General features: G+C 51.5%; 1 protein-coding gene across 2 annotated transcripts in view; it reads left to right on the top strand.

Annotated features, from left to right (window-relative positions):
- Positions 1 to 3549: 3549 nt before the first annotated feature.
- Positions 3550 to 19928, top strand: part of ramp1 (receptor activity modifying protein 1) — a 35179-nt gene continuing 18800 nt past the window's right edge. Inside the window, exons 1-2 of one of the 2 annotated variants that reach the window (XM_072481507.1) lie at positions 3604 to 3723; positions 9618 to 9702. In XM_072481507.1, coding sequence (XP_072337608.1) covers positions 9699 to 9702 — 4 coding nt within the window. In that variant the 5' untranslated portion in view covers positions 3604 to 3723; positions 9618 to 9698. Of the gene's footprint in view, positions 3724 to 9617; positions 9703 to 19928 lie in introns of both variants that reach the window. The other variant, XM_072481498.1, reaches the window with a different exon arrangement.

Raw genomic sequence — 19928 nt, 5'->3', positions numbered from 1 at the left:
GCAGAGGAATCACAAGTGAAGGAGCAGTCAACATGACTGGGAAAAACAGCGGCGTTATTGTAAGGATTAAGGAGGCAGCTGGTCAGGACATTGTTTGGAATCATTGTTTTATTCACCATGAGGCACTGGCATCAAAAGGAATTCCATCCAATCTTGGAAGTGGTGTTGAAAGGAATAGTGAAAGTTGTGAATTTCATTAAACGCAGCGCACTCAATACCAGACTTTTTGACACTGTGTTCCGATGTGGGGGCTGAGCACACACATTTATTGTTCCACACACAAGTACGTTGGCTGTCAAAGGGTCGGGTGCTACTCCGAGTTTACGAACAGGAATGAAATCCACACTTTCCTCCTCGAGAAATTGTCCCCTCTCGCTGATTCGTTTGCTGATGAAACTTGGATGCTAACTATGTCTTACCTTGCAGACATCTTTTCAATTCTAAATGAACTGAACCTCAAATTGCAAGGGAAGGATGATGATTGCTTTCGGCACTCTGAAGAAATCGAAGCTTTCCAAAAGATGTTTCCCACACTGCTACGACACATCGAAGAAAACAGCTTTAGTAAGGAAACTGTAAATGGATTGGCAAGCCTAATCCAGTTGCAACTGACTTCCCTGATCAACAATTTTGGTTGCTACTTTCCAGAGGAGAAGTTTAAGATTTTGAGAGAGAAGAAATAGGTGAAATATCCCTTTGAGTTTGAGGTCCTAGAGTCCGTTTTTAACTTGCAGCTGACTCCAAATTAAGAAATTGAGCTTATGCGCCTCAACTGTGACAGCATATTTAAAAACATGGCACAAGTCAATGAGGCTGTCAGCATTCTGGAGTAGCATCTCTGAGGAGTATCCGGAGCCGAGTAAAACAAGCATTTTGTTGCTCTTGCCCTTCACAACGACCTACATGTGCAAGGTTGGATTTTCCGTCCTCACAAAGATGAAGACGCCACAAAGGAACCACTGAATCCTTCACCCAATATGCGCATAGCCCTCTCTTCCTATGGACCTGATTGGAGTGAGATCGTGAGGACCAAGCAGGCTCACCTCTCGCGTTAACGGTAAGAGAAAATGGTTGGTCGCGAAGGTCGGCCGGTGTGGGTCACGAAGGTTGGTAAAAATGGGTCTCCGGAAAAAAAGTTTGAAGAACACTGTAATACAGACAACGCATACCGTGCATAGGGAAGGAAGGAGAAACTGCAGAATGTAATATTACAATCATACCTCGAGTGTAGAGAAAAGTTCAACTTAATACGAGGTAGGTCCATTCAAAAGTCTGATGGCAGCAGGGAAGGAAGCTGCTCTTGAGTCAGTTGGTACGTGACCTCAAACTTTTGTATCTTTTTCCTGACGGAAGAAGGTGGAAGAGAGTATGTCCGGGATGCTGGGGTCCTTAATTATGCTGGCTGCCTTTCCGAGGCAGCGGAAATTGTAGACCGAGTCAATGGATGGGAGGCTGGTTTGCGTGACGGACGGGGCTACATTCACAAACTTTTTAGTTTCCTGCGGTCTTGAGCAGAGCAGGAACATACCAAGCTGTGATACAACCAGAAAGAATGCTTTCTATGGTGCACCTGTAAACATTGGTGAGAGTCGTAGCTGACATGCCAAATTTCCTTAGTCTTCTGAGAAAGTAGAGTCGATTGTAGGCTCTCTTAACTATATTGGCATGTGGGGACCAGGACAGGTTGTTGGTGATCTGGACACCTAAAAACTTGAAGCACTCGAACCTTTCTACTTCATTTCCATTGATGTAGACAGGGGCATGTTCTCCACTACGCTTCCTGAAGTTGATGACAATCTCCTTTGTTTTCTTGACATTGAGGGAGAGATTATTGTCGTTGTACCAGTGCACCAGATTCGCTATCTCATTCCTGTACTCTATTTAGGATTAGTTGGGATTTTGGGGTTTGTTGGGACTTTGGGGTTAGTGGAGGGTTCGGGGTTAGTGGAGGGTTCGGGGTCAGTGGAGGGTTTGGGGTCAGTGGAGGGTTTGGGGTTAGTGGAGGGTTTGGGGTTAGTGGAGGGTTTGACGTTGGCGGAGGGTTTGACGTTAGCGGAGGGTTTGACGTTAGCGGAGGGTTTGACGTTAGTTGAGGGTTTGGGTTTGGGGAGGGTTTTGGGGTTAGTTGAGGGTTTTGGGGTTAGTTGAGGGCTGGGTTGGGGGTTAGTTGAGGGTTGGGTTGGGGGTTAGTTGAGGGTTGGGTTGGGGGTTTGAGGGTTAGTTGGGGGTTAGTTGGGATTCTGGGGTTAGTTGGGATTTTTGGGTTAGTTGGGATTTTTGGGTTAGTTGCTCCGAAGTGGAAATGGTCGGTAGCTTTAAGTTCCTGGGGGTCATCATCACTAACAATCTGTCCTGGTCCACTCACGTTGATGCAACAGTCAAGAAAGCCCAAGAACGTCTCTACTTCCTACGGAAGCTGAAGAAATTTGGCTGCATCAACTCTCTCAAACTTCTACAGATGTGCAATAGAGAGCATCCTATCCGGCTGCATCACAGCTTGGAATGGCAACTGCTCAGTCCAAGATCGCAAGAAACTGCAGAGTGTGGTGAACTCAGCCCAACGCATCACACAAGCTTACCAAACCCACTGTATACACCTCCTGCTGCCTCAGGAAGGCAGACAGCATTATCAGAGACCCTCCCACCCAGGCATTGCCTTCTTTCAGACTCTTCCATCAGGCAGAATATACTGAATTCTGAAGACTCGCACATCCAGACATAGGAACAGCTTCTTCCCCACAGCTACAAGACTCCTCAACGACTCCCCCTCTGACTGATCTGTTCCCTGTAAGAACACTATTCATGCGCCCTATGCTGCTCTTGCTCATGTATTTGCTTTGTTTGGCCCCTTGTTCCACACTGTAACCAATCACTGTTAACGATGTACCATTTGTCAATGTTCTCTGTTGATTATTCTCTTTGTCTACTATGTACGTACTGTGTATGTACTGTGTACATTCCCTCGGCCGCAGAAAATTACTTTTCACTGTACTTCGGTACATATGACAAGGAATCAAATCAGTTGGAATTAGGGCGTTGGTTGGGGTTTGTTGGGATTTGGGGGTTAGTTGAGATTAGGGGGTTAGTTGGGATTAGGGGGTTAGTTGGGATTAGGGGGTTAGTTGGGATTAGGGGGTTAGTTGGGATTAGGGGGTTAGTTGAGGGTTTGGGTTAGTTGGGATTTGGGGGTTGGTTGGGGATTTTTGTTAGTTGAGGGTTTGGGATTGGTTGGTTGGGATTTTGGGGTTAGTTAGTGATTTGGGGGTTAGTTGAGGGTTTGGGGTTAGGTGAGGGTTTGGGGTTAGTTGAGGATTTTGGTGCAGTTGGGATTTTGGGGTTAGGTGAGGGTTTGGGGTTAGTTGAGGATTTTGGTGCAGTTGGGATTAGTTCGGAGTTTGGTGCAGTTGGGATTTTGGGGTTAGTTGGGTTTTGGGTTAGTTGGGATTTTGGGGTTAGTTGGGATTTTGGTGCAGTTGGGATTTTGGGGTCAGTCTCTATCACTGAGAGGAGTGAACTCTCTCGCGGGCAGCTTAGGGGAGTGAAGCTGATCTTTAGGCGGGAGGAGGAGCCCTGAGTGTGTTGAGTTGCAGTGGTGGGTGGGAGGCGCATTTGGAGTTGCGGATTTAGCTGCGGGGGTGCCGGAGACTCCGGGAAGGGAGTGACTCCCGGAGCGGCTACTGATGGCTCCCTGGACCGGGCGCTTCCTTGGCCTCCTGCTGCTCGGTAAGTCGCTGTTCCGGGGGCTGGGGAGAGAGGGAGAGGGTGTCCCCTGGCCCGGTACTGACCGCGGCTCTCTCTCGGTGCTGAGCATCCGTGCGGGTCCCCAGAACCTGCTCCTCGCGATTTAACAAAGAAACGGGGGATGGGGGAACCCTTCACCACAGTGTTGGGGGTGAGGACTGAGAGTGGGGGGGCCTGAGACTGAGAGAGAGTGCGATATCTAGAGAGAAATATAGAGAGATCGAGAGACATAGAGATCGAGATGGAGACAGACACAGACACTCAGTCACAGAGATACAGAATGAGCTGGTGAGGAGCAAAGACACTGGCACACGGAGTGGACTGCAAGAGTGAGAGGAGAGAGAGACAGACACAAAGAGAGAGACTGGGCGACAGAGCTATAGAGACTCCGAGTGAGCTGCACAGTTACACACTGGGATATGGTGAACACACAATGAGAGATACAGAGGATACAGCACCTTGTCAGTGACACACACAGATACAGAGTGACTGGGACTCCAGAAAGAGAATGCGAGACACCGAGTGTGTGGTGTGAAGCAATTGCATTGGGAAATGCCAGTGAGCGGGCGAGAGCGCGGGAGCCTGGGCTCCACTGTTAAACTTGCAGTAACATTTTCACAATGCCGGAAAGGAACGATTTGATTCAATAATCTGGAGACAGCTCTCGGTGCTTTTGGGCGCTCTCGCCTCTGGATTTGTGCCTGTAGGGTGGATTCGATTAATCTGCCCACTCTCCAAGCAGCAATCTGATAGCATGAACTGACCCGTACACCCCTAACTCCCGTGCGAGCACCGTTTTCCAGAGTTACTCCATTGCACCAACATCCTCAGCAACGCTGCACTTAAAATCTTATTTCCCATTCCGGCTGCAGCCCTGGTCCCAATCTCTGGAATTCCCTCCCTAACTCAACACCCCCCCCCCCCCCCCCAAACATCCCCCTCCCCAAAATCTCCCCCTCCCCGACATCTTCCCCTCCGTGACATCTCCCCCCTCCCCAACACCTCCCCCCTTAAAAAAACCTCCCCCTCCCCAACATCTCCCCCTCCCCAATAACTCCCTCCTCCCCAACATCTCCCCCTCCCCAATAACTCCCTCCTCCCCAACATCTCCCCCTCCCCAACAAATGACATCTCGCTGTCCCCAACCTCTCCCCCCCCCCTCCCCGACATCGCCCCAACATCTCCCCATCCCCGACATCGCCCCAACATCTCCCCTCCCTAACATCTCCCCCTCCGTGACATCACCCCTCCCCAACCAATCCCCCCAACATCTCCCCTACATCTGCCCCCTCCCTGACATCTTGCTCCCCCCCAACATCTCCCCCTCCCCAACATCTCCCTCTACCCGACATCTCCCTCTCCCCGACATCTCCCTCTCCCCGACATCTCCCCCTCCCCAACATCTCCCCCCTCAGCGACATCTCCCCCTCCCCAACATCTCTCCCCTCTGCAACATCTCCCCCTCCCCAACCTCTTCCCCCCTCCCCAACATCTCCCACCTCCTCGACATCTCTCCCCTCCCCAACATCTCTCCGCTCCCCAACATCTCCCCCCCACAACATCTCCCACATCCTCGACATCTCCCTCCTCCCCGACCTCTCCCCACGCCCCAACATCTCCACCCTCCAACATCTCCACCCTCCAACATCTCCCCCCTCCCTGACATCTCTCCCTCACTGACATCTCTCCCTCCCTGACATCTCTCCCTCCTGACATCTCTCCCTCCTGACATCTCTCCCTCCCTGACATCTCCCCCTCCCTGACATCTCCCCCTCCCTGACATCTCCCTCTCCCTGACATCTCCCCCTCCCTGACATCTTCCCCTCTGCGACATCTCCCCCTTCCCAACATCTTCCCCTCCCCAGCATCTCTCCCCTCCCTAGCATCTTTACCTCTCCCCAACATCTCCCCCCCCCCATTCCCAACAGCTTTCCCCCTCCCCAACATCTCCACCCTCCCCGATATCTCCCCAAAATCACCCCTTCCCCGACATCTGCTCCTCCAAACATCTGCCCCTCCAAACGTCTGCCACTCCACCTCTTTCTCCTTATTTCAGACATTCCTTAAATCCTATTTCCCCCCCCCTCCCCAACTAGGCTTTCACTGACCTAACATCTCCTCTTTGGTCATATTTTGTTTGATAATTTTCCTGTGAATTTCCGTGACATGTTGCGAGACGTCAGGTAACCATAAGTTGTCGTTGAAATAAGTGTATGGGTGGGATTTTCAGGATTTCCCTGCTGGCAGGATCTTCCAGCCCTGTCAAAGGTAAAACCCCACTCCGGTGGCAGGTTCCCAGCAGTGGGATGAGCGAGCCACAAAAATGCCATTGACATCGGTGGGACCAGGAAATTCCACCAACGGCCAATGGGGCGCCACCTCTGGCGCCGGAAAACACGTCCGGGGCAGGGGGAAAAGTCGTGCCCAATGTTTACCAATTTTATGGCATTGAGCTATGGTTGGCCAATGCCGTTCTCTTTTCTAAAAGTCCTCTCGCATCTGTTAAATGGTATTGATGTCACTGATATTATTGCACGAAAGGGCCATTTTTCACCCATCGTTGAAGGAATTCTCTGAAGTTAGATGTTAGTTGTTGAGCGCACTCCCTTCTTTGTTCCAGGAGTGTTGCTTTTGAAATTAAACCTTTGAAAAGGGGAGGCCAAGTAACAGGCTTTGCCACTGTTGGAGCTTTATATGAATTAACCACTTTCAGAGGTTGGGGTAAAATGATGGATCATAGTGTTGTTTGACTGTAAGCACTTCAAATAGCAGTGCAGGAATTCTGCAATTAATCCCGAATATTGGTGCTTTTGAATTCAGTTGCTGTGCAGCCTATTTGTTTATTAAAATATGGTAGCAGTTTGTTGAGTTGAATTATGATCTTTAGTTAATTAATTTTATGTAGACAGTGTCACTGCTGATCTCTATATAGCAACATGCAGTAATATCAAACTATTAAATTAAATATCAAACAACTTCAGGATAATTTTAGGCTCATATTTGTACAGCTGACAAACACAGACTGGTGTTAAGGCTAAAGCTTTGAATCAGAGTCTGTCTTGAGCTGATTCTTTCAAATAGCTGTTCAGTTTCACCCCAAAACCCAGCTTTCTCCCCATTACCCTCAAAATTGGGCTCTTGTTTTTAAAAAAATGCGATCCCTGCTTCATAACAATACTGCTCTTGAGTCTCATGTTTTTAACCCATACGCTCCCTGCAGATTCAGAGAACTTGCAGTCTCGCTCCTGTGTATTTTAACATCCAGGGATTTGGCAGCATAATGAAAATTAACTACTGTAATATAAACTCTAATAGCACGATAATTGTTTCTAATAATGATACAATATTAAATACCAATTGTATAAAGTACAATATCACAGAATGGTTACAGCTCAGAAGGTGGTCCATCTTGTCTGTGCCGGCTCTCTAAATTTATAAATAAATATATAAATAAAATCTGGAATTGAAAGCGAGTCTCAGTATTGGTGACCATAAAACTATCCTTGATTGATGTGAAAACCCATCTAGTTCAGAATGTCCTTCAGGGAAGGAAATCTGCAGTCCTTACCTGGTCTGGCCTACACGTGACTCGAGGGCCACAGCAATGTCTCTGGTGGGCATCATCTCCCCCGGAAATGATACTTTGATTTGATTTTTAAAATTTTTTTACCGTACCCAATTCATTTTTCCAATTAAGGGGCAATTTAGCGTGGCCAATCTACCTACCCCGCACATCTTTGGGTTGTGGGGGCGAAGCCCACATAGACAGGGAGAATGTGCAAACTCCACACAGACATTGATTTGATTTTATAAGTTCCCTTTGACATTTTGCTTTAGTTAAGTGCCCTAATAGAGGCTGTCACTCCATCTTTGACTATTTTGTTTTACTGATCTTTTGTTTAGTGTTCGTTAAAAAGAGAATATAAATAGGGATGTGCCTCTTTAAGGGGCTTTCAATTAGTCAATTTGTTTATCCATTAATTCGTTTATTTTATTGGTTCACAATTTTAAAAAGAGAGTGTAAATAAGGAATATCTGGGTTAAGTGCGCAGTTGTTGCCCTTAGTGTTGGGTGGTGTTACTGGGTTATGGAGATAGGGTGGAGGTGTTGACCTTGGGTAGGGTGCTCTTTCCAAGAAACGGTGCAGACTCGATGGGCCGAATGGCCTCCTTCTGCACTGTAAATTCTATGAAAGTGGGGGCAGAGCTGTGAGGCTGAACAAGAGAATAAACTCTCTCCATGAAGAAAAGATCTGTGTCTTGATGTTGGCTTCACCAGCCCATTTGGACCCTGTTTTAAAAACTGCTCATTCTTTGCATCCTCACTTTTGCTAATGATTTATTATCAGATCGTCTTCTGGAAGACCACAACAGGACTAGACTATCCTGGGAAACTGTGCTAATGCACATAAATTGGGCTAAGAAATGGGACGAGAAATGGTGCCTTTGCCGTGTGCTTTGCAGGTCGGAGATGAGGGAGGGGGAGATCTGGAGACAATTCAGCAGGGGGTGGAAGAACAACATTAATTGTAGGTGATTTGTAACTATCCCAAGTTAGGCTGAAATGCGGGTAATGTGAGTGGACAAAGTGGGGCTGGCGGCTAGATCAGTCTGTTTCCAGACAAATGAGGAATGTGGCATTGCTTCATGGAAATGAAGTGGGGGAAGTAAGTGATGCAATAGCAGGAGAGCAAAAGGAAATAGCACTAAACAAAATAGGATCAAGGTAGGAAGTGAAAATTAGAATGACAAGACAAAGGTAAGAGAAAGGAGATCAAAATTCAGTTAGATTAGGGGGATCTAGGACAAATTAGTCAAACAAAAATGTTAACCAAGAATTTTATGTGTTGGCAATGAATAGCTTCAAATATAGGAAAAGAGTATGAAGTAGATCTATAAGACAAGGAATAACTGGAGAAAATATAAATCAAACTATTTGGACTAAAGAAAATGATGAATAAAAGGTCATCGGGAAAGGCTGGAAAGGGAATATAGATAAAGCCCAGCAGCAGATAACATTAAAGGAAATTGTAAGGTTTTTTTTAAGCAAATAAAAAGTTATAGCCTTTTTTAAATGTGCTTATAAAAGTCCTCATTATTTCTTTTATTTGATCAGCTCACCTTTTTCACATTCACTCGTAATCATAGATCTCCCTCTCCTCCTTCCATTAAACATTTTACACTCATTGTAACTCTCTGTGGCACTGTTGGCACCAACTTTATCATGTGTCTCTAAGATTGGATTTGTTTACAGCTTTCTGTACCTTTCCGGAGAGATTCTTATCCTTCAATTAAGCTACAACGGAGGTTCTTGTGCGGCTGTAGGTAAAGTCCTGACCTATTGACCACAGGGTGTGTGTTCATAATGCAGCCAAAAAGTTGATTGCAAACCTTTAAACACCTATAGCGTTGGTACATAGAACGTAGAATTTGCAGTGCAGAAGGAGGCCATTTGGCCCATCGACTCTGCACCGACCTTTGGAAAAACCACCCCACCTAAGCCCTCACTTCCACCCTATCCCTGTAACCCAGTAACCCCTCCTAATCTTTTTGGACACTAAGGGCAATTTAGCATGGCCAATCCACCTAACCTGCACATCTTTGTACTGTGGGAGGAAATCCACGCAGACACGGGGAGAACATGCAGACTCCGCACAGACAGTGACCCAAGTCGGGAATCGAACCTGGGACCCTGGAGCTGTGAAGCCACAGTGCTAACCACTGTGCTACCATGCTGCCCGTGGGAGAGGCTACGAGTCAGCCATGCTTGCTGCAGAGTGGCACCGCTCAAGCTCTGGCCTCTGGCTTCAGGCTAGTGACTTTTAGGAAAAGCAAGCTACAGGGAACACACGCTTTGACTGCTTTCTGTGTCTCTAGATTCAGCCGGTAATCGAACCCGGGATCCTGGAGCAGTGGAGCACAGATGAAGATTGGGAGGATTGTTGGGGGAGCAGGGCAATGGGTTAGTTTTACATTGCTCGAATAATGGCCTGGCAAAGACACCGTGGACTCCATATGCTCCCCTGTTGTAAACTGCTATGTCCCTCCTCTAGCCCTTACATCCCTCCGAGTCCTCCGTGCTCCTCCAGTGCATCTTCAATTTTAATTGTACCCACAGGGGGCAGCCATGCCTTCAGTTGTCTTTGTCCCATACTCTGGAATTCCCTTCCTGAACCTCTCTGCCTCTACACTTCTCAACAAAGTTTGAGACCTACCTTCCTCTTTAAGATTTTGGCTGCTTTTCCCAATGACTCTTTGTGATTTGGTGTCAAATTCTACTCCATGAGGCACCTTGAGATGTTTTACTGTATTAAAGGTATGATATAAATAAATGAAAGTGACTTCCGGTTGCGGCTATGCGGAGCTAAGTCGCACGTTCGGCAGCTCCCGCTAAAAACGGACTTTTGGGCTCTTTTTAGGGCCTGTAACGGCGCTTGTTCGACGTTTCCCGGTGTGGGAAGGGGACAGCAACATTCCCCCGATAGTGTATGGATTGGACCAGGAGTGGGGCGATTAAAAAAAGTGGCATTGAAGCAAAGAAAGGTGCGAGGGAGGAGGACCAAGATGGCGGCGGGCGGAGACCAGGCAGCGTGGAGGCAGTGGGCGCAAGAGCAGCAGGAGCTTCTCCAACGCTGTTTTAAGGAACTAAAAGCAGAGCTGTTGGAACCGATGAAGGCTTCAATCGATAAGCTGCTGGAGACCCAGATGGCCCAAGGGGCGGCGATCCGGGAGGACCGGCGGAAGGTCTCGGAGAACGAGGACGAGATCCTGGGCCTGGTGGTGAAGGTGGAGGTGCACGAGGCGCTCCACAAGAAATGGCAGGCGAGGTTCGAGGAGATAGAGAACCGGTCGAGGCGGAAAAAATTGCGGATCCTGGGTCTCCTGGAGGGGCCGGACGTGGGGGCCTACCATTCACCATGCTGAATTCGCTGATGGGAGCGGGGGCCTTTCAGGGGCCCTTGGAGCTGGAGGGGGCCCACCGAGTGCTGGCGAGGGGGCCCAAGTCCAGCGAGCCGCCACGGGCGGTGCTGATGCGGTTCCACCGGTTTGCTGATCGGGAGTGTGTGTTAAGGTGGGCCAAGAAGGAGCGGAGCAGCAGGTGGGAGAACGCGGAGGTTCGGATATATCAGGATTGGAGCGCGGAGGTGGCGAAGAAGAGGGCCGGTTACAACGGGGCGAAGGCAGTGCTGCACAGGAAAGGGGTGAAGTTCGGTATGCTGCAGCCGGCGTGTCTGTGGGTCACCTATAAGGATCAACACCATTATTTTGAGTCCCTGGAGGAGGCGTGGGCCTTTGTTCAGGCCAAAAAACTGGACTCAGACTAAGGGTCAGGTTCGGGGATGAGGGGTCGCGGTGGAGGGATGGTTGGGAATTGTTGGGTTGTGTTTCGAGGGGGGGGTTCTTTGTTTTTTGGGGGTTGATTGGGCATTGTTTTGATTAGGTCCGCCGGGTGGGCTCGTGGGGGGGGGGTAGGTAAACTGCTTGGGGGGTTGATGGTCGGTAGGGGAGATGGGGCCCCGCCGGGGGGGGGGGGTCCTGAGTTGGGGGTAGTGGGACCGGGCCTGGAAAGGGAGCAGCGCCAGGGGAGGCGGGGCTGGGCGAGTGGAAAGCGCGGACTTTTTCTCCCACGCTGGGAGTGGAATGGATGTGATCCCGCTGGTGGACAGGGGGGGGGGGGGGGGGAGGGGAAGTTCCACACTGGGGGGTGGTCGGGGGAGTGGCCAGGGTCAGCAGGAGTCAGCTGACTTACGGGAGTGCAATGGGAGCTAAGGGGGGACCTTGGTGGCGGGGGGGGGGGGGTTGCTGCTGGAATGGCCATCATGGGGGAGCTGAAGTTGGTGGAGGAGGTCGGGGCGGGGGTCTGCCGCTGTGGGGAACGAGGGGCGTGGGCACGTGGCAGGCCTAGGAAGGGCTATGGCTAGTCGGCGGGGGAGAGGGGCGAGAAGCCCCCTGATCCGGCTGATAACCTGGAATGTAAGGGGACTGAATGGGCCGGTCAAGCGGACCCGGGTGTTCGCGCACCTGAAAGGGCTGAAGGTGGATGTGGCCATGCTTCAGGAGACGCACCTGAGGGTGGCGGATCAGGTAAGGTTGAGAAAGGGGTGGGTAGGGCAGGTGTTTCACTCGGGTTTGGATGCAAAAAATCAGGGGGTGGCGATCTTGGTGGGGAAGAGAGTGTCGTTCAAGGCGTTGAGCATCGTGGCAGACAATGGCGGTAGGTATGTGATGGTAAGTGGCAAGCTGCAGGGAGAGCGGGTGGTGTTGGTCAATGTATATGCCCCGAATTGGGACGATGCGGGCTTCATGCGGCGTATAATGGGACGGATTCCGGACCTGGGTCAGGGGGCCTGAAAATGGGGGGAGATTTCAACACTGTGCTGGACCCGGCATTGGATCGCTCTAGGTCTAGGACGGGCAGGAGGCCGGTGGCGGCCAGGGTGCTGAGGGGTTCATGGACCAGGTGGGAGGGGTGGATCCATGGAGGTTTGCGAGGCCGGGGGCCAGGGAATTTTCATTCTTCTCCAGTGTGCACAAGGCCTACTCCCGGATTGACTTTTTTGTCATGAGTAGAGCGCTGATTCCGAGGGTGGAGGATACGGAGTACTCGGCGATAGCCATTTCTTTTTTAAAAATATATTTTATTGAAAATTTTTGGCCAACCATCACCGTACATTGCGTATCCTTTACACAGTAATATAACAGTATAAATAACAATGGCCTGTTTTATAAACAAAAAATAAATAATATATAACTAAAACTAAATGGCAACTGCCTTGTCTCAGATAAACACTCTCCAAAAATATGATTTAACAGTCCAATATACAATTATCTATAACAACAACCTATACATATTATACATATATATTAACAACCCTGAGAGTCCTTCTGGTTCCTCCCCCCCCCCCCCCCCCCCCCCCCCCCCTCCTGGGCTGCTGCTGCTGTCTTCTTCTTTTCCATTCCCTCTATCTTTCTGTGAGGTATTCGACGAACGGTTGCCACCACCTGGTGAACCCTTGAGCCGATCCCCTTAGGACGAACTTAATCCTTTCCAGCTTTATAAACCCTGCCATGTCATTTATCCAGGTCTCCACCCCCGGGGGCTTGGCTTCCTTCCACATCAACAGTATCCTGCGCCGGGCTACTAGGGACGCAAAGGCCAAAACATCAGCCTCTCTCGCCTCCTGCACTCCCGGCTCTTCTGCAACCCCAAATATAGCCAACCCCCAGCTTGGTTCGACCCGGACCCCCACTACTTTCGAAAGCACCTTTGTCACCCCCACCCAAAACCCCTGTAGTGCCGGACATGACCAGAACATGTGGGTGTGATTCGCTGGGCTTCTTGAGCATCTCGCACACCTATCTTCGACCCCAAAAAATTTACTGAGCCGTGCTCCAGTCATATGCGCCCTGTGTAACACCTTAAATTGTATCAGGCTTAGCCTGGCACACGAGGACGATCAGTTTACCCTACGTAGGGCATCAGCCCACAGCCCCTCCTCAATCTCCTCCCCCAGCTCTTCCCATTTCCCTTTCAGCTCATCTACCATAATCTCCCCCTCGTCCCTTATTTCCCTATATATATCTGACACCTTACCGTCCCCCACCCATGTCTTTGAGATCACTCTGTCCTGCACCTCCTGCGTCGGGAGCTGCGGGAATTCCCTCACCTGTTGCCTCGCAAAAGCCCTCAGTTGCATATACCGGAATGCATTCCCATGGGGCAACCCATATTTCTCGGTCAGCGCTCCCAGACTTGCAAACTTCCCATCCACAAACAGATCTTTCAATTGTGTTACTCCTGCTCTTTGCCATATTCCAAATCCCCCATCCATTCTCCCTGGAGCAAACCTATGATTATTTCTTATCGGGGACCCCACCAAGGCTCCCGTCTTTCCCCTATGCCGTCTCCACTGTCCCCAAATTTTCAAAGTAGCCACCACCACCGGGCTTGTGGTGTATTTCTTCGGTGAGAGCGGCAATGGGGCCGTCACCATAGCTTGTAGGCTAGTCCCCCTACAGGACGCCCTCTCCAGTCTCTTCCACGCCACACCCTCCTCTTCTCCCATCCACTTACTCACCATTGAGATATTGGCGGCCCAGTAGTACTCACTTAGGCTCGGTAGTGCCAGCCCCCCCCTATCCCTACTACGCTGTAAAAATCCCTTCCTCACTCTCGGGGTCTTCCCGGCCCACACAAAACTCATGATACTCTTTTCAATCCTTTTGAAAAAAGCCTTCGTGATCACCACCGGGAGGCACTGAAACACAAAAAGGAATCTCGGGAGGACTACCATTTTAACCGCCTGCACCCTCCCTGCCAATGACAGGGATACCATGTCCCATCTCTTGAAGTCCTCCTCCATCTGTTCCACCAACCGCGTTAAATTTAACCTATGCAATGTGCCCCAATTCTTGGCTATCTGGATCCCCAAGTAACGAAAGTCCCTTGTTACCTTCCTCAGCGGTAAGTCCTCTATTTCTCTGCTCTGCTCCCCTGGATGCACCACAAACAACTCACTTTTCCCCATGTTCAGTTTATATCCTGAGAATTCTCCAAACTCCCGAAGTGTCCGCATTATCTCTGGCATCCCCTCCGCCGGGTCCGCTACATATAGCAGCAAATCGTCCGCATACAGAGATACCCGGTGTTCTTCTCCTCCTCTGAGTACTCCCCTCCACTTCCTGGAACCCCTCAATGCTATTGCCAGAGGCTCAATCGCCAGCGCAAACAATAATGGGGACAGAGGGCATCCCTGCCTTGTCCCTCTATGGAGCCGAAAGTATGCAGATCCCCGTCCATTCGTGACCACACTCGCCATCGGGGCCCTATACAACAGCTGTACCCATCTAACATACCCATCTCCAAAACCAAATCTCCTCAGCACCTCCCACAAATAATCCCACTCCACTCTATCAAATGCTTTCTCGGCATCCATCGCCACCACTATCTCCGCCTCCCCCTCTGGTGGGGGCATCATCATTACCCCTAGCAGCCTCCGTATATTCGTATTCAGCTGTCTCCCCTTCACAAACCCAGTTTGGTCCTCGTGGACCACCCCCGGGACACAATCCTCTATCCTCATTGCCATTACCTTAGCCAGAATCTTAGCGTCTACATTTAGGAGGGAAATAGGTCTATAGGACCCGCATTGCAGCGGGTCTTTTTCCTTCTTTAGGAGAAGCGATATCGTTGCCTCAGACATAGTCGGGGGCAGCTGTCCCCTTTCCTTTGCCTCATTAAAGGTCCTCATCAGTAGCGGGGCGAGCAAGTCCACATATTTCCTATAAAATTCAACTGGAAATCCATCCGGTCCCGGAGCCTTCCCCGCCTGCATGCTCCTAATTCCTTTCACTACTTCCTCTATTTCGATCTGTGCTCCCAGTCCCACCCTCTCCTGCTCCTCCACCATAGGAAATTCCAGCCGGTCCAGAAAGCCCATCATTCTCTCCCTCCCATCCGGGGGTTGAGCTTCGTATAATCTTTTATAGAATGCCTTGAACACTCCATTCACTCCGCTCCCCGCTCCATCTCTCCTTCCTCATCCCTCACTCCCCCTATTTCCCTCGCTGCTCCCCTTTTCCTCAATTGGTGGGCCAGCAACCTGCTCGCCTTCTCCCCATATTCGTACTGTACACCCTGTGCCTTCCTCCACTGTGCCTCTGCAGTACCCGTTGTCAGCAAGTCAAATTCTACGTGTAGCCTTTGCCTTTCCCCGTACAGTCCCTCCCGGTGCCTCCGCATATTGCCTGTCCACCCTCAGAAGTTCTTGCAGCAACCGCTCCCGTTCCCTACTCTCCTGCTTTCCTTTATGTGCCCTTATTGATATCAGCTCCCCTCTAACCACTGCCGTCAGCGCCTCCCAGACCACTCCCACCTGGACCTCCCCATTATCATTGAGTTCCAAGTACTTTTCAATGCACCCCCTCACCCTTAGACACCCCCCCCTCATCTGCCATTAGTCCCATGTCCATTCTCCAGGGTGGGCGCCCTTCTGTTTCCTCCCCTATCTCCAAGTCCACCCAATGTGGAGCGTGATCCGAAATGGCTATAGCCGTATACTCCGTTCCCCTCACCTTCGGGATCAACGCCCTTCCCAAAACAAAAAAGTCTATTCGCGAATAGACTTTGTGGACATAGGAGAAAAACGAAAACTCCTTACTCCTAGGTCTGCTAAATCTCCACGGGTCTACTCCTCCCATCTGCTCCATAAAATCTTTAAGCACCTTAGCTGCTGCCGACCTCCTTCCAGTCCTGGACCTCGACCTGTCCAGCCCTGGTTCCAGCACCGTATTGAAATCTCCCCCCATTACCAACTTTCCCACCTCTAGGTCCGGGATGCGTCCTAGCATACGCCTCATAAAATTGGCATCATCCCAGTTCGGGGCATATACGTTTACCAAAACCACCGTCTCCCCCTGTAATTTGCCACTCACCATCACGTATCTGCCCCCGCTATCCGCCACTATGGTCTTTGCCTCAAACATTACCCGCTTCCCCACTAGTATAGCCACCCCCCTGTTTTTCGCGTCTAGCCCCGAATGAAACACCTGCCCCACCCATCCTTTGCGTAGTCTAACCTGGTCTATCAGTTTCAAGTGCGTCTCCTGTAACATAACCACGTCTGCCTTAAGTTTCTTAAGGTGTGCGAGTACCCGTGCCCTCTTTATCGGCCCGTTCAGCCCTCTCACATTCCACGTGATCAGCCGGGTTGGGGGGCTTTTTACCCCCCCCCCCCCCCCTCGTCGATTAGCCATCCCCTTTTTCCAGCTCCTCACCCGGTTCCCACGCAGCTGTGTCCCCCCCAGGCGGTGCCCCCCCCCGCCCACCCCACCCCATGCCAGCTCCCCCTCTCCCCAGCAGCAGCAACCCAATAACTCCCCCACCCCCCCTGCTAGATCCCCCACTAGCGTAGTTACACCCCCCATGTTGCTCCCAGAAGTCAGCAAACTCTGGCCGACCTCAGCTTCCTCCGTGACCTCGGCTCGCACCGTGCGACGCCTCCTCCTTCCTGCTTCCCTATTCCCGCCATGATTATCATAGCGCGGGAACCAAGCCCGCGCTTCCCCCTTGGCCCCGCCCCCAATGGCCAACGCCCCATCTCCTCCACCTCCTTTCCTCCCCCCACTGCCACATGTGGAAGAGAGAAAAGTTACCACATCGCAGGATTAATAACATAAAACTCCTCTTTCCCCCCTTTTTGCCCCCCTCTTCGCCCCCATCCTCGCCCCACCCCACCACTTTGTTTCAAACGTTCTTTTTTAATAACCCGCTCATTCCAATTTTTCTTCTACAATAAAAGTCCACGCCTCATCCGCCGTCGCCTCATCCGCCGTCTCAAAGTAGTGGTGCCTCCCTTGATATGTGACCCACAGTCTTGCCGGTTGCAGCATTCCGAATTTTATCTTCTTTTTGTGAAGCACCGCCTTGGCCCGATTAAAGCTCGCCCTCCTTCTCGCCACCTCCGCACTCCAGTCTTGGTATACGCGGATCACCGCGTTCTCCCACTTACTGCTCCGAGTTTTCTTTGCCCATCTAAGGACCATCTCTCTATCCTTAAAACGGAGGAATCTCACCACTATGGCTCTAGGAATTTCTCCTGCTCTCGGTCCTCGCGCCATCACTCGGTATGCTCCCTCCACCTCCAGCGAACCCGCTGGGGCCTCCGCTCCCATTAACGAGTGCAGCATCGTGCTCACATATGCCCCGACGTCCACTCCCTCCGCACCTTCAGGAAGACCAAGAATCCTTAAGTTATTCCTCCTCGCGTTGTTCTCCAGCACCTCCAGTCTTTCCACACAACGTTTATGGTGTGCCTCGTGCATCTCCGTCTTCACCACCAGGCCCTGTATATCGTCCTCATTCTCGGCAGCCTTTGCCTTCATGACCCGAAGCTCCCGCTCCTGGGTCTTTTGCTCATCCTTTAGCCCTTCGATCGCCTGTAATATCGGGGCCAACAGCTCCTTCTTCATTTCCTTTTTAAGTTCTTCCACACAACATTTCAAGAACTCTTGTTGTTCAGGGCCCCATATTAAACTACCACCTTCCGACGCCATCTTGGTTTTTGCTTGCCTTCCTTGCCGCTGCTCTAGAGGATCCACCGCAATCTGGCCACTTTCCCCTCCTTTTTCCATCCGTATCCAGGGGGGATTCCCTTCTGGTTTACCGCACAGTGTTTTTAGCCGTTAAAATTGCCGTTGGGGCTCCTATCAAGAGCCCAAAGGTCCGTTCCACCGGGAGCTGCCGAAACGTGCGTCTTAGCTGGTCATCGCCGCACCCGGAAGCCGGCGATAGCCATTTCTGATCATGCTCCGCACTGGGTGAACCTCGAGTTGGGGAGGAGAGGGACCAGCGCCCGCTGTGGCGCCTAGAGGTGGGGTTGCTGGTGGACGAGGAGGTGACTGGATGGGTCCGGGTGTGTATAGAGAGGTACCTGGAGGCTAATGACAATGGGGAGGTGCAAGTAAGGGTGGTCTGGGAGGCGCTGAAGGCAGTGGTCAGAGGAGAGCTGATCTCCATTAGGGCACACAAGGAGAGGGGGGAGAGGAGAGAGAGGGGGAGGTTGGTGGGGGAGATGTTGAGGGTGGATAGGAGCTACGTGGAGGCCCCGGAGGAGGGATTGATTAGGGAGCGGCGTAGCCTCCAGGCTGAGTTTGATTTGTTAACCACCAGGAAGGCAGAGGCGCAGTGGAGGAAGGCGCAGGGGACAGTATATGAATACGGAGAAAAGGCGAGCCGGATGCTATCGCACCAGCTTCGGAAGTGAGAGGCAGCTAGGGAGATCGGGGGAGTTAGGGATGGAGGAGGGAGCACGGTGCGAAGTGCGGTGGGTATCAATGGGGTCTTCAGGGACTTCTACGAGGAACTGTACCGGTTGGAGCCCCCACTGGAAGAGGGAGGGATTGGTCACTTCCTGGACCGGCTGAGGTTTCTGAGGGTGGAGGAGGGGCAGGTGGCAGGGTTGGGTGCGCCGGTTGGGTTGGAGGAGTTGGTCAAAGGGATAGGGAACATGCAGGTGGGGAAGGCACCGGGGCCGGAAGGGTTCCCGGTTGAATTTTACAAGAAGTATGCGGACCTGCTGGGCCCGCTGTTGGTAAGGACCTTCAACGAGGCAAGGGAAGGGGGGGGGCTCTGCCCCCGAAGATGTCTAGAGCGCTGATTTCCCTGATCCTGAAGCGGGACAAGGATCCCCTGCAGTGTGGGTCATATAGGCCAATCTCACTCTTAAATGTAGATGCAAAGTTGCTGGCAAAGGTTTTGGCCATGAGGATAGAGGACCGTGTGCCGCAGGTCATACACGAGGATCAGATGGGGTTCGTGAGAGGGAGGCAGTTGAATACTAATGTACGGAGGCTCTTGAATGTTATATTGATGCCGGCGATGGAAGGAGAGGCGGGGATAGTGGCGGCGATGGATGCGGAGAAGGCCTTTGATAGGGTGGAGTGGGGGTACCTGTGGGAGGTGTTGAAAAGGTTCTGGTTTGGGGAGGGCTTCGTCAGGTGGGTGAGGCTGCTGTATGAGGCCCCAGTGTCGAGTGTGGCCACGAACAGAAGGAGGTCAGAGTATTTCCGGCTATACCGGTGGACGAGGCAGGGGTGTCCCCTGCCCCCCCCTGCTCTTTGCACTGGCGATTGAACCCCTGGCCATGGCGTTGAGGGAGTCGAGGAACTGGAGAGGGCTGGTGCAGGGTGGGGAGGAGCATCGGGTGTCGCTCTATGCAGACGATTTGCTGCTATATGTGGCGGACCCGGTGGGGGGAATGCCGGAGGTGATGAGGATCTTTAGGGAGTTTGGAGATTTCTCCGGGTACAAGCTTAATATGGGGAAGAGCGAGTTCGTAGTGCACCCGGGGGACCAGGAGAGGGGGATTGGTGAGCTCCCGCTAAAAAGAGCAGAGAGGAGTTTCAGGTGCCTGGGGGTCCAGGTGGCTAGGAGCTGGGGGGCCCTACATAAGCTTAACTTCAGGAGGCTGGTGGAGCAGATGGAGGAGGAGTTTAAGAGGTGGGACGTGCTGCCACTCTCCCTGGCGGGTAGAGTGCAGTCAGTTAAAATGATGGTGCTCCTGAGGTTTTTGTTCCTGTTCCAAGGCCTCTCCATCCTGATCCCTAGGGCCTTCTTCAGGCGGGTTAACAGGAGCGTTATGGGGTTTGTGTGGACGCAGAAGACCCCGAACGTGAGAAAGGTGTTTC

Source organism: Scyliorhinus torazame, chromosome 2 (assembly GCF_047496885.1).
Source record: "Scyliorhinus torazame isolate Kashiwa2021f chromosome 2, sScyTor2.1, whole genome shotgun sequence".
NCBI classification, from domain to species: Eukaryota; Metazoa; Chordata; class Chondrichthyes; order Carcharhiniformes; family Scyliorhinidae; genus Scyliorhinus; species Scyliorhinus torazame.
This window is presented reverse-complemented; position numbering and strand designations above follow the sequence as displayed.